This window comes from Ipomoea triloba, chromosome 4 (genome assembly GCF_003576645.1).
Source record: "Ipomoea triloba cultivar NCNSP0323 chromosome 4, ASM357664v1".
Lineage (NCBI taxonomy): Eukaryota > Viridiplantae > Streptophyta > Magnoliopsida > Solanales > Convolvulaceae > Ipomoea > Ipomoea triloba.
In genome coordinates this window covers 11,712,037-11,727,212 of record NC_044919.1, presented here as the reverse complement: position 1 = coordinate 11,727,212, position 15,176 = coordinate 11,712,037, and the positions used below count along the sequence as shown (strand labels likewise).

The 15,176-nt window shown below is 32.5% G+C and overlaps 2 protein-coding genes across 3 annotated transcripts in view; both read right to left on the bottom strand.

Moving 5' to 3' along the window:
• LOC116017311 (cold and drought-regulated protein CORA-like) overlaps positions 1-5,550 on the bottom strand; it is a 30,016-nt gene extending 24,466 nt beyond the window's left edge. Inside the window, exons 1-2 of one of the 2 annotated variants that reach the window (XM_031257870.1) lie at positions 5,383-5,541; positions 4,078-4,584 (exon numbers count right to left, since the gene is read on the bottom strand). In XM_031257870.1, coding sequence (XP_031113730.1) covers positions 4,262-4,584; positions 5,383-5,491 — 432 coding nt within the window. In that variant the 5' untranslated portion in view covers positions 5,492-5,541 and the 3' untranslated portion in view covers positions 4,078-4,261. Of the gene's footprint in view, positions 1-4,077; positions 4,585-5,382 lie in introns of those variants that run through there. The other variant, XM_031257871.1, reaches the window with a different exon arrangement.
• A 7,082-nt stretch (positions 5,551-12,632) lies between these two features.
• On the bottom strand, positions 12,633-13,568 carry LOC116017310 (glycine-rich RNA-binding protein-like). Its single transcript, XM_031257869.1, has 2 exons — positions 13,455-13,568; positions 12,633-13,160 (listed from the first exon to the last, which is right to left on the bottom strand). The coding sequence occupies exons 1-2, from the start codon at positions 13,566-13,568 to the stop codon at positions 12,774-12,776; spliced, it is 501 nt and encodes a 166-aa protein (XP_031113729.1). The 3' UTR covers positions 12,633-12,773.
• Between the last annotated feature and the right edge of the window lie 1,608 nt (positions 13,569-15,176).

The window sequence follows — 15,176 nt, the reverse complement described above, 5'->3', positions numbered from 1 at the left end:
GTGGGTGGGTGATGGGGGTGAGAGTGGGTGGGGGGGTGGTGGTGGTGGCGGTGACGACGGTGGGGGTGGTGGTGGAGGCGGCGATGACGGCGGGGTGATTGGTTGCTCCATTGCTGCAAACGGAAAAAGACTTGCCCAAAAAAAGTAGAAGTCATTTTCGTGAAAATGTTAGCTATTTTCCATTGACTTTAAATTTTCGTTGTTGCCAAACACTGGAAACCCGGAAAATGATTTACAGAAATCATTTTTCGTGTTTCCAAACGCACCCTTAATGAAAAATGACATATTTAGTCCTTGAGTTATACCCATATTGACAATTCAGTTTCTTAGTTATGATTGTATTCATTTTTTACCTCTCAATTAGGAGCGAAGTGGTGCGTTTGGTCCATGACGTTAGGTTTCCATTTCAACCTAACGGAAAATCTAATAACCCTCTATTATTGGAAGGGTACGCAAAATAGGAAATTAACATCTTATTCCCATTCTTATATCAAAATCATTTTTGCAGCATTATTTCCAATGTCCCAACCTCCTAATTCAAGGTTTTTCAACTCCAGAAACATTTCAATAATCCTCGTACGACTTGTTAGGAACCAAGGTCTTGTATAAGAAACTTAAGTCTTAGTACAATAATGTAACTCTTAGCTTGATCACTGTCTTCAAATGTGTGAAATACACTATCTTAAAAATTTCTAATTTCCCTTACAAAGCAACAAGGGTAATCAAACCATAACTTTTGAGATACACAAGATGTCAAATTTCTCATATTGCTTTTATGAAAAATTCTCCAAGGTCGATTACTCTATCCTCGTAAACCATCATCAAACATCCCCTCTATGTCTTCTAAAAAATCAAAGCAATGAAGGATGAACACGAGTCTCGTATAAGGAACATGAGACTCATTAATGGAATTGAAGTTTCAAAAGTTTTTAGAATTCTCATAATCCAGTCTCATGTTTCTTATAACTGAGTCTTATTAGGTTCATCCTTTTTAAGAGGACAGATGAGAGGATATTTGATGATGTATATATATAATTGAATTTTCATATGTTGTTAGGATATATGATTCTTGACTAAGCTATTGCAGAGTTTATGAAAGAATTTTTACATACTATAAATCTCAAGTTACTCCCTTGGTGAATTTCTCATAAAAGCAACATGATAAATTTGACATCTTCTTGTACATCAAAAGTTTTGGTTTGATTACCCTTGTTGTTTAGTAGGGGATCAGATATCAGAAGCTTTTAGAATAGTGCGCTTTACATGCCTGAATTGAAGAGTGTGATCAAGTGTTTTCTTATTTCTACCAAGCCACATGTTTATTATACGAGACTCACGTTCCAGCCTGACGCGGTGCCCTCCAATCTAAGAGCCGAGATGCCTCCGCTTTCGGAGAGACTCCACGTTCCTAACAAATTCACCTAGGAGAATCCGAATCTACTTTGAATAGCCTACTCAAATCGAAAGTGAACCTCACTAATATTTGTACGACAAAAGAACCCTTAAAATGTCCTTTTTATGCTAAAATTTTCAACAATATGTGTTAGGGGTTTGTATGAAGCACATGTAGAAGAAGAAAGATCATATTGATCACTATATTACAAAATTAAACATATGTGACAGAGTAATCAGGCGAGCAGCACCCGACCCGAAACCATTGGCAAGACTGTGTCAAGACAGTTGCCGGTCAAACTACCCAAGACACCTCACTCCTCAGCATCAATGCGCAACGGTCCAACTCCTCAGCATTGATGACCAACGTTTAGCTCCTCAGCATTGACAGCATTGATGACCAACGTTCAGCTCCTCAACGTTCAGCTCCTCAGCATTGATAGCATTGATGACCAACGTTCAGCAGCCTTAATGCTCCATTACTGAGCTGAAGGGAATAAAAGGACTCACAACGCAAAGTAGAGACACGACACTTCTTACTAGACAAAACAACACTCAACTCATTTTGTACACTGAGCACTGCACTCAATATTGTACTCAAATACTCAATAATACTAAAATAATATCCGGTAACGCATTATTACCGCCAATATGTTAAATTAAGATAGACGTATGTTGATATACTATACATTCGCGGTGCATGATACCCAATTATCTTAAATCGTTGATGAGCCTAATTGATGCAATGAAAGTGCAAAGGAACCCATAGTTAGGTTGAGCACAATTGATGGGTAGACTAATTGATGGAATATAATGGAAGTGCAAAGGAACCCATAGTTAGGTTAAACACAATTAATTACTCACCAATGATATTCTAAGCAATATAAGAGGCCGGCTAACTAACATTCATAACTATTACGGAGTAGTAATTACTTTTTGGTACGTACTAAATGAAATATGGTCGGCTGTGAGACCTGGAACATGGCAGAGTTTTTGAGGAGATTATATTGTAGGTGCGTAGGCATCTCTAGAATTAGATTATTATCATTATTATTTGGCTGTTGTCCCGTCTTCGCTATTGTGAGTTATACTCTTGGGCTCTTGGCAGCCTACACGGACAATTCAAATTTTTTCTGAGTAATAGATTGTACGTGGACAAATTATACTCTTAGCCGTTGTTATGCCGTGGACCCAGGTCCCCTTTGCAAGGTGGACCTGGGTCCAATACGATGCCGTTTCATAGTTTTATTTTTAAAAATAAAAGAAATTAACGGCGTTAACGGCTCCTCATCGCAACAGAACACAAGCTCTACATTCACAGACCCTATACTCCATATTCACAATTCGAAAACTCCACATTCACACATTACAGGGCTATATGTTTAGTAACTATAATACCACTGTTATGCATTCACTCATTCAAAACTCTATATTCACACGTCCTATAATCCTTGTTCACAACTTGGGAACTCCACATTCACACATTACAGGGCTACAAGTTGCTAGAACTCTGTTAACTCTACTACAGATTCACACATTCATAACTCTACATTCACAAATTCTATACTCCACATTCACACATTTCAGGCCGGGCTGCTAGAACTATGTTAATTCTACTACAGATTCACACATTCATAACTCTACATTCACAAATTCTATACTCCATATTCACAATTTGAAACCTCCACATTCACACATTTCAGGACTATATTTTTAGTAATTTTTTTTTTAAAAAAAATAGTGAAACGGTGTCGTATTGGACCTAAGTCCACCTTGCAAGGTGGACCTGGGTCCACAGCATAATTTGCCTACTCTTAGCATTTAATCAATTATTATACCATAGATCATGGTACACCTTGCATTGTGGATTCTGATTTAAAAATTATGTGCATGTAGTTAATATATATATTATGTGTCTGCAGTTAACAAATTTTATAAATTTTATATTTGTAAATACATTGAACACATATAATATGTTAATTACATATATAGACATATAATATGTTAACTACAAACACATAATATGTTAACTAGATGAATATTACATATTATTTGTCTGAAGTTAGTATATTATGAGTTTGTAGTTAACATATTATATTTTTCAATTTATTTATAGATACATAAGTTATTAATTGTAGACACATAATTTAAATGTCATTTTGAATCACAATCTACCATACAAGGTGAATCTTGACACATGGCATAATTGTCACATCCAATGGTGTGGCGTATTCACTGTAGAGTTATCATTTATTATTGCAAGACGGTTACAAAATGAACAAAAAGTATCATCTTTGTAAGAAATATATATAATAGACTAATAGACTGTATAACCATACCATTTCTTAACATCCTAAATTTAAGTTTCTTTTAGTCTTCTACTCTTCTTGAGTAACATGATAGCTACTTATTGAAGGAGTACTAGTATCTTCTTTATTACTATTTTCAATATGACGACATGGCACCTTCTCATTATTATTATTATTATTATTATTATTATTATTATTTTTAGTAGTAGTATCACAGTGATACAATGCAGTATTTGTCTATGCATGTTTTTTAATTTATTGAAGCACAAAAAATTATGTCCCACTGTATTTGAATTTGTGACTTCCCATTTGACAAGACAGGGAAGAAATAAATGCAAGTGAGGAAAATAAAGAAGAAAGAAATTAAGAGAACCAATTGTATGACAACCAATTCTTTTATTTATCATAAAGATGTTGCAGAGAAGTAACTGGAAGTGCTACTTCAATACAATATTATTACAGATTAAATTAGTTGCCAAATTTCTAGAGCTTTTTCATATGCATGCAAGTAGTATAGTACATCCAGCGTAAACAATGGAAATTCAAGCTTTTGTGCATGCTTAGGGCTTTGCTTCATCCACGACCTTCTCCCCCTTGTATGAGCAGCACCTTTGGCACCCTCCATAGTAGCCGTGGCCGCAGCAACCGTATCTGCACCCTCCACCGCCGTGACCACCGTGACCATACCCGCCACCACCGCCGTGCCCATAGCCGCCACCGCCGTGGCCATAGCCGCCGCCACCGTGGCCGTAGCCGCCGCCGCCGTGCCCGTAGCCGCCGCCGCCGTGCCCGTAGCCGCCACCGCCGTGCCCGTAGCCGCCGTACCCATCACCGTAGTGCTTGTCATCTCCGGCAACCCCATTTGCCTTCTCAGCTTTCGTCGCTGTACCACCAGTATATATATAGATGCGTACGATTAGCTAAACAATTATATATATATATATATATATATATATATATATATATATATATATATATATATATAATATTCAGTTTCACAACTTGAATAATATTAAACCTAGAGGCGAATCCAGTGGGAGGGATGAGCACTCTTCCCACCTCCATTATATTTACTCACTCCGTCCCATTTTATGTATCTGATTGTTAATAAGGTTTGGGTGAACTTATTTTTAAATCAATTTTTCATAATATGAAGTTTAGTATTAATATAAAAAATTTGTATATTTAGGAACTACACGAAAAGTAATATTACACACAAAAAATAAAATTTAAAAACAAGTAAAAAATGATAAAGAAAATAAATAAAGAAAAAAGAGTTGGTTTGGCCAATGAATAGTAAGTAAGACAGATAAAATAAACAAAGGGAGTATATATATATATATATATATATATATATATATTAATATACATATATAAATAATGTATTATAATATATAAGAATTATTGAAAGGTGAAGTAGTTTAGTTGGTTGATAGTTTTTATTACAAAACGTCTATGAATCAAATCTTGTCCACTGAACAAAAATTTTTGATTCTGCCCTGAATCTAAATATAAAGTTGTCAGTATGAGTATAAAGGCAGTTTAAATTATATATATGAATGCATAGTAAAATTAATTATTACTAATAATCAAGAACATAATATAAAGTTTGGATGTGTCATTATATATAAAGTTTAAGTTGGAGTGTATATATATGAGCTATGATTATATATAAACTTACGATCAAATGAAGTAGTAGTCTCAGCCAATTCCCTGGCTGTAACCTCGGAAGCAATCATGAGAAACACGGCCAAAGAGAGGCCGAGGAGGAGAAGAACCTTTGAACCCATTTCTTAAAACGCTTTATGTAAGATTTGATAGTTGAAGGATGAAAAAAAGTGAGGAAATGTTGGGTGTATTTATAGGGGAAGTGAAGGTGTTCACATTAGTACGTATAGTCACAGCTCATTAATGGAGTGTCGGGCCACGACGTTGCCGGTAGTTGAGTTCGTGGTTTTCCAAGCTACCCAGATTTAATACTTTGATTTGACTTGGTCTAATGGTTTACACGAAATGTAATTGTTATGTCAGGAACAGGTTCATATTGCATAAATTTCTGTAATTTCTATAAGTGCATTTTATACCTATATTTAATAGTTTTTGTAAATAACTTGATAATTGGTAATACATAATATAATAGCTACAAGTACATAAATGGTTAATTGCAATAGGAGATTGTGTTAATTACAAATACAGAATCTAAAAGTTATTTTTAGATCAAGATCTACCATGCTCTGGTCCATGGTATAATTTGCCCAGCAAATGACGCAAATTATATTGTAGACCATGGTCCATGATGCAACTGCAGTTGTGTTGAATGGATACTACAGTTGTGTTAAAAAGATACTGCAGTTGTGTTGAAAGGAAACTGCAGTTGCACGGAACAGAGGCCATTCATCCGTTCAACTGCAGTATCTTTTCAACACAACTGCAATATCCGTTCAACACAACTACAGTTCCAGATGGATGATACGGCCTGTGTTCCGTGCAACTGCAGTTCCCTTTCAACACAACTGCAGTATCCTTTCAACACAACTGCAGTATCAGTTCAACACAACTACAGTTCCAGATGGATGACACAGTCTCTGTTCCACGCAACTGCAGTTCCCTTTCAACACAACTACAGTATTTCAACACAACTGTATTATCAACCATAACCCATAGTCCACAGTATAACGACTGAGCAAATGATCTCAAACCAAAAACGTTTATAATATTGTTGCCTTTGTTTTGGGGTAATTGATCTGTCATTCTTTAATAAATTTCGTACTTCGATCTATTTTCACTGATTTCTTGTTCTTTAATTCATTTTTCTTTATTTTGTGTGGTGGTGATGAAATTGAATTTCGCTTGCTAGTCGGTGAAAATATTTTTTTGGTAGAAGAAGACTAATAGGTGTACTATAGAAGAAGACTCTCGAAGCAAAGACTTTTTTTTTTTTTTTTTTTGCTATCGTTTAGTTAAGCATCAATGCTAAGACTCGCATAGTCACACACAAATGTTTAAAAGTTTTCAATAATGCTGCTAATTTCGGTGTTACTTATCATGGCTAGAAAGAATAATGATTTAAAAATGCTAATTATCTCTAATTTAGCCACATACAATTTTACAAATTAACCACTTTATGATGTGGCAAAATCTTAGGCATTAATTTCTTTTAATTTTAAATTTAATTCTTATTTTTGAGTAGTAAAATTAGGAATTTGTAGTATAATTTATAATGATATTTAAAACAGTTTCAGTCAAGTTGGTCAAAGAAGTGAAAAGAGAAAGATAAAGGTTATGTTTGGGTCATGGATTTTCACACCAGAAATAAAATCAAAATCATATTTAGTATTTGGTTGACAATTTTTGAAAGACAACCGTGCACATTGTTGTGCCTTCCAGAGCATTTTTTTAAAAAATTGTAGATGACGAATTTTTTTAAAAGATCAATTAATCTTGATCACTAAATACTAATTTGAGTTGAATATTGTTTGCTTGCATATTATTTATGGTTGTTTATGATTTGTGTTGAAGATCCTATATTAAATTTAATTTTTCAATAATTATTTCACATCTTTGTGCCTCCAGTGTGCATTTTTTTTTTTACCTTTCAATGCATATTGTTATGCCTTCTAGTGCACATTGTTGTGGATCGTATGTGACAATTTTTTTTTAAAGATGAATTGAGGAATGGCTAAGATACAACTGCACGTTTCACCTACAACTTTTTTTTCACTTGAACTCATCCATATATATATATATATATATATATATATATATATATATATATATATATATATATTATATGCATTCAATTTATTTATAAACATATCTATTAACTGCAGATAAATAATTTGAATGTCATTTTTTATCAGGATCCACAATGCAATGGACCTGATTTATGATATAATTCTTCCTCCCCTCCCTTATTTTTATTTTTATTTTATTTTCTTACTTTCGTGGACATAGTTGCACCAGAGGTTTTAAATATTTCTTGAATGATAATTGACTAGTTGAATCAATCTAGGGCCGGGGCATTAAGGGTATAATGCTCAAAGAGGTCTAGTATCACAACAAAGCAATAATGAGTGGGGGAGGATATATAAAAGGTGCAATCATTTTGGTATTTAATGTAATGTCTCATTTTTTTCTCACTAATGATTTACGGTTCGCTTTGTATCTTTATAAGAAGTGGTCATCTCTTACTGGTTTAGAGAGTTAAAATTGGCTCCTCTTCCTCATAAGTGAAAGGATATTTATTCTACGTACAATTTGCACCGCTTACAAGAATTTGTGCTATTTGAGTGATACATTGTCACTACTACAGAAATAACATATATAACGTCAATTGTTTATAAAAAAAATTGACGTTAAAAGTCCAATAAATTTATAAAATATTTAAAAAACCATTTAATAATGTTGTTGTTGTTGTTTTTTTTTTAAATTATTAACCAACATTGTAAATCACTAATAAAAATAATAATAATAACGAGAACGATATACGACGTCAGTTATTCAAATATTCGACGTCGTATGAATTTTTTTAAAAGATTTTTTTTATCATGTACGACGTCGGTTAGACATAAAATCGACTTCGTATATGATTAAATTTGTTTTAATGTTAAACGCAGTCGTTTTAATAAGAATTCTTTTTAAAAAATCTGACTTGATACGACATCGGTGTTTTGACTAACCGACGTCATATCATCGAACATAAATAAAAAAAAATTAATTATCCTACGACGTCGATTAATTGTAATAATCGACATCGCAGGGTTTATTTCAAAAAACATAAACCCATCGCCAAAACATAAACCCATCATCGTAGTTAGTCTCCATCTTCTTCTCTTCTCTCCGCCGCACCACCGCAACCAACGCCGCTATCCACATTCTTTCTTCTTCTTCTCTCCGCCGCACAGCGTCGCCGCCTCACTGCCACACAGCCGCACCGCCGCACATCATGTGCTGGAATTGAAGGAATCAGTGGCAGGGCCGGTCCTGAGCACGGGCGGGATGGGCAAGCGCCCAGGTCCCATGATAAAAGGGGCCCATCCATATATATGTATATGTATACATATATCTATTATAGTGTTATATTAATGTTATAATTATATTAAAAAAATAAAAAATTAATGTTATAATTATATTAGAAAACAAAAAATTAAGAATAGATAAGGACTGCAGGAAGCTGAGAATCGACGCTTAATTAAATAATTTAGAAATAGAATCGACACGGGGAGTCGAGGACACCTAATTATCTTTTATCTATTAGAATCGACACCCTAACCGACTAACCCATTCGTCTTCTTCAATATTTTTTTTTCCAATTCGACTAACCCATTCGTCTTCTTCAATATTTTTTTTTCCAATTCGATTAATCAACCATTGTTCATTTGTTTGCTAGTTTGGGCCCCATTGTACGTTGTAACTTGTAAGTTTTCTTCTATTTGTAATTTGTTCTGTCTTTATTTCCTATGCAACACTGCACACATGCAACACAACACACCTATAGGGCATTAAGGATTTAGGACTATAAATTTATAATTCTCTAATGAGTAATGTTTATTTGGATAATGAATTTTGCGATTTCTGTAATTCTAGAATATATATATAATTTTTGAATTATAATTACCCTGAGTTATTGAGTTCTGTCTCATCCATTATATTTACATGGATAGAGAGTGAAAGAAGAAATGAACAAAAAATCTGTAGTTGTGGAGCTGTTTTAAAATTGTTTTATATAAAGTTACCTAAAAAGCATTTATGTGATGGTGAAAAAAGAAAAAAAAAACAAGTAGAACAGCTAATAGAATCACAAAAAGGAGTTATAAATAAATTTTTCATAAAATTATAATCATTTAATGAAAATTTGAAACAATCTAAAGAAAATTTAAATGACCAAGGCCATGTTAATGACAATTTTGTGTATTGAGAAGGATATGCTAGAGAATGTTAATCTTGATGCAATTATCAATGATTTTGCATAACACGTAGAATTTTTTTTGTCATGATTACTTTTGTATTTAAAAAATGTTGAAAATTTTCTAATAGTATTTCATGTTATTTGATATTATTATTTTTTAGTATTATTACATTTAAATTTTAATTTTTCATATAAGGGGCCCATTTTTTTTAATTTTGCCCAGGGCCTCTAAAATGTTTGGACCGGCCCTGATTAGTGGCGGGAAGAGATCAGAGATTCTTGTTGTGCATGGGAAGCTTGTTTAACGAGCTCATTAATGTACTTGAGAATGGCTACAGCCCTCAGAGGAAGTCATTGGTTGAATAAAAAATGGTAATTATTGAATGTAAAACTTATCATTAGTGAATCGGCTATAATTATATTTAACTAGTATTTTTGCCCGTGCATTGCACGGAATAGATTTGTTATAATATTTTAAGAACATTTGGATCGATATACAATTATATATAAATTATAACATCGAATATTATATAGCGCAATTGATGAAATTGGTTGGATTGGTTATGTTTTCTGATATTTTCCTTGTTTGAATTAGAGCAAATAATTGTCTAATTACTCATGTGATGCACGGATAAATTTTTATTATATATTTAATTACTCATGTGATGCACGGATAAATTTTTATTATATATTTAGATAATAAAAATAAAGAAAATTATAAAAAATTATAATATTGAACGTGTACATTTATTTGATTATAAGATTAGTGCAAAAGTATTACTCAATTAATTGAATAATATATGACTTGTTTGTCTACAATTATCTTAAAAAGATTGATAAGTAATATGACTTATGAAATTATATTATTACTAAAATAAATGTGGGGAAAATGAGAAATAATATAATTATAATTATTATAAAAATAAATTCAACAATCAATGTTTAACTTAATTACCATAATAATTATTATGAGCAAATTCCACTTTTAATCCTTGACTATTGTGACATTGCCACATTTAGTTCTATTCTTTTAATTTTGTCATATTACATCCATGACTTTGAACAACTTTCACTTTTAGTCATCGACTATTGTGGCATTGTCACATTTAGTCTTATTCTTTTAATTTTGTCATATTACATCCCTCGACTTTGTAATTAGTTTTTTTAAGTTTTTAAATAATTTTCAGTCAATTATAATATATTTTTCCTTTTCCAATTTGCGTAATTTCCGTTTCATTTTCCATTATAAGCTTTTTATATTTTCACTCAATTAGTAAAATCAATTTTCTTTTCCATTTTATCTTCACTCTTATTTTGACGGGAATTTCACAAATGATTATTTTATTTTTATTAATAGCAGTATAGATATAGAAGTATAGATAAGTATTCGAATTATTATTATTATTGGTGTAAATAATAATTAATTCTTTTTCTTATAAAATTACGCAGAATTTGTTTTTATTATTCTCACAATTATAACGGTTTAATTATTCTCAAAATTAAGGAAATAAAATTTCGTTACCAATTAATTTTTATTAATTTTTTACCAATTAATTAATAATATTAGTTTGTGCGGAAAAGTTGGAGGGGATATTTTAGTTTTATTAATAGTATTGTTACGTGAATATAGAAACAATATTACCAATTAATAGATATTAGTTAATCTCCATTTTACATTTTCTTACCAAATAAGCGTTATTAATTATTTGACCAATAAAATATTTAATTAAAAATTGACTACAAAAATTTAGAAAGAAAAATGAAATAAGAGGATTTTATTTTTATATATAGTATTGATATTGATTAATTGAATAGAATATAGAGTAAAATATTATAATTAATACGTAAAGTACTGCAAACACGTATACTACTCCTGGCTAGCTATTTCATTTTCATTAATATCTCATATCCTTGATTTAATTTTCAATTTCAATAATATCTCATATTCTTGATTTAATTTTCTACTAATATGTGATGACTTTATGAATGTAATCTTTTTCTCTGTGTGTGTGTGAAGACAATCTTCGTGAAATCATCCTTAAATTGGTAACCTCCATATGTAGAGTACTACTAGGTAGCTATTTCAATTCCATAGATATTATATTCCCATAGCTATACCAAAGTTGTTTGTATTAACATTTTTTACCAATTATAATTAATTTGCAGTAAATTCCATAGTATGTTCTTTACCAAATGTAATTAATATATATTATAATTATTGCACGTAGAAAACTTTTAATGAATTTGATAATACTTACCAAAATTATAATTAATACGTATGAATGGTAACCTCCATATGTAGAGTACTGCTAGGTAGCTATTTCAATTCCATAGCTATTTTAAAATCGCGTGTATTAAGATTTTTTACCAATTATAATTAATTTGCAGTAAATTCCATAGTATGTTCTTACCAAATATAATTAGTAGATATTATAATTATTGCAAGTAGAGAATTGCTAGCTAGCTATTTCAATTCCAATAATATCTCATATTCTTGATTTAATTGTTTACTAATAGATGATTTTAAGCATGTTGATATTCGTGTATATATAAATATTACCATGTACAATTATGTAGGGTAATCTTACATATGGTATTACAAAATAATTATTAGGTATCGCCATGTATAAGAGATAGTAATATGGTTATACTTGTAACGATTTAATTAACAAACTAATTTAATACAAGTTATTCTGTAAGCAAATAAAAGAATAGATATTAATAAGAACACGGTAACCTCCATACTATACTTAGCTATTATAATTAATATTTTTTTTTGAATACTGCTATTATAATTAATATGTATGAAGGGTAGTTAATAAGAACAATATGAAAAATAGATATTCCCATGTCGTGCAAGTAGACAAATGTTTTACGTGTTCGAGACTATTGTCGATCAACTACTAATTAATTCAGTATTATTATATCGCAGGCGCTTAATTGCTATGTTATTACCTAATATTAATTAAGTATTACCGTGTAGAAAATTTATAAATTGACTAAACCGGAACTACATTTGTAAATTCTTGATTTAATTTTCAATCTATATATATATATATTATAATTCTAAAAATATGAAGATAAAAAACATGAACTATCTATAAAATTTAGACCTACACCACCACTAATATGATGGACTGATGGTCGCCTAATCGAAGATCAACTTAATTCCTCCAGCTTCCATCGGAAGCACCACCACCCCTCGAATAACCACCACCATAATCGCGGTCGTTGCCGCCATATCCACGGTCACCGCCACCATAGCTACGGTCGCCACAACCATATCCACGGGCACGGCCACCACCGTAACCTCCACCATAACCACCTTCCCGTCGACCGTATCCGCCTCCGCCTCCGCCCTCACAGCGACCACCACGGAAATATCCGCCTCCGCCTCCGCTTCCGCGAGACTGTGCTTCATTAACGGTAATGTTACGACCGTCTAGGCTCTGGCCATTCATAGCCTCGATGGCGTCCCTCATGGAATGTTCGTACTTGAAGGTGACAAAGCCAAATCCCCTGGATCTACCAGTCTCACGATCATTGATAATCTAAACAAACAAAAGAGGCAACAACAGATCAGATCTGCTTCCAATCATCCGAAATCAGAATCAAAACAACCGAATTAACACATGCACATATAGATTCTAATAAAAGGGGATGAAACAAAACTGGATCAATCTTCAACTCTTAACGAAAGAGGAAGACGGAACGTACCATTTCACGATTAGGAATAACAGTAACATAAAAGTAACAGAGAGAACAGTAGATCAAGTAACAGAGGATATTAGTAACTGAGAGATCAAGTCGGATCGGATCCGATCACTGCTCTGGCATCAACAGACTTTCGATTCGAGAATCTCGCCATGCTGACCGAAAGTCTCATCAAGGGTTCGTTCGGTGGTGGCCCAGGCCAAGCCACCGACGAAACACCTAAACTCAACATCTGCGCAAGCCATTTTTAGAGGAAAAAAAAGCCACGGAGAATGCTCACACAGATTGAATCGGATTGCAAAATCTAAGTGATCAACCCCTATATATTCTAATAAGGGACCTTAGCTTTCAAATTAAAATCGTAAACCGTCTAATCCCTCCCTTAATTGAGTGATAACTAATCTATAATTAATATTATTTTATCATTTACCATATTACTAAAATACCCTACTTTTGGACGGGAAAACTTGGGAGGAGGATATTGTTTTTATATATAGTATAGAAGTATAGATGTGGCCTTATAGAGTTATAGACATAGTAAATATTTTACCGAATTTTTGGTTCAATATGTTAAAGAATGTCAGACTTCCAAACTTGCATATACTCACTCATTGGCTTTAACAAAAAAAAAAAAAAAAGGCCTAGTCAAATTGAATATTTTTGAATTGGTGGAGATAAAAATTTGTGTGAGATCGTCTCACCGATCTTTATTCGTAAGATGGGTCGGGTTAAGATAAATATTTAATACTTATACTAAAAAGTGTAATATTAATAAGGAATAAAGTGTTTATTACTTATATGTGGGAAAATGTAATACTTTTGAAGAAAAATATAATATTTTTACATTTTGATTTAAAAGTATTACCATTTTTCCTCAAAAGTATTACATTTTCCCTTATAAGTAACAAACACTTTATTCATGATTAGTATCATATTTCATTTTTCAGTATAAGTATTACATTTTCATATTGATTCGACTAGGTTCGACTTAATCCGTCTCACGGATAAAGATTCATGAAATGGTACTACTCAATTTTGACCCGTTACAGGGATGTTTAATGCCCTATAAGCATCATCATGTGCCTATGTAGCCTCCTTCCCCTCAAGAAAATCCCTTTCTTTGCTCTTGAAGTCTACCATCCGTAGGGAAAATGTTCCAAAAATAGGAGAGGCGGCAAAGAAAACAACTTGTCAAAATAATGTCAAAATAAATTGCCAATACTATTCCTTGTACCGATTTAATTTATAAATTTAAAAGTTGTAAATGAAATACAATCACATTAGAATTTTAATTTGAATTCAAAAAAATTAGTAAAATATCTTTCATTTTATTGGTCATAGAATGCTAGTGATAGAATAATTGGGCATGGTTGGCGTGGTGGTTCAGCCTCATCCCTTAAGCATGAGGTTAGGGGTTTGATCCCACCCATATGAATGGAGCAAATCATTTGGCCAGTCCCCTACCACTTAGTGTGCTGACCGTTGGGACGAAAGATTAATCTTCTAGATGTCGGTTGGAGGATACCCGACCCGACTGGTCAAATAGTAACTGTCAAGATCTTAGATAGCATAATACAACTTCACTACTTGATTTCACATTTCCTAATATACTCCGGTAACTTATTTATCGTCATTGGTGCTGCGGCTAAAAAAAACTTTCACTAAATATTTTATATTTTTTTATCACACAAAGAAGACGATGGCACGACCATGATCAAATAGTTCCCATAGTTCCCGTAACTTGGACCGTGATGGCAACGCAGACATGGAATCTCGACCTATGAACTTGCGGAACCTTCGAAACCAGCTTAACAAAAACTGCGGTGGAGGTTTTGATGAACCGATCCCGCCTA

Excerpts from the sequence above, each read along its gene's own strand:
- LOC116017310 (XM_031257869.1), bottom strand. The coding sequence starts at position 13,568 with ATGGCTTGCGCAGATGTTGAGTTTAGGTGTTTCGTCGGTGGCTTGGCC. Across the intron at positions 13,161-13,454 it reads GCGAGATTCTCGAATCGAAA|ATTATCAATGATCGTGAGAC; the intron begins GTCTGTTGATGC and ends TTGTTTGTTTAG.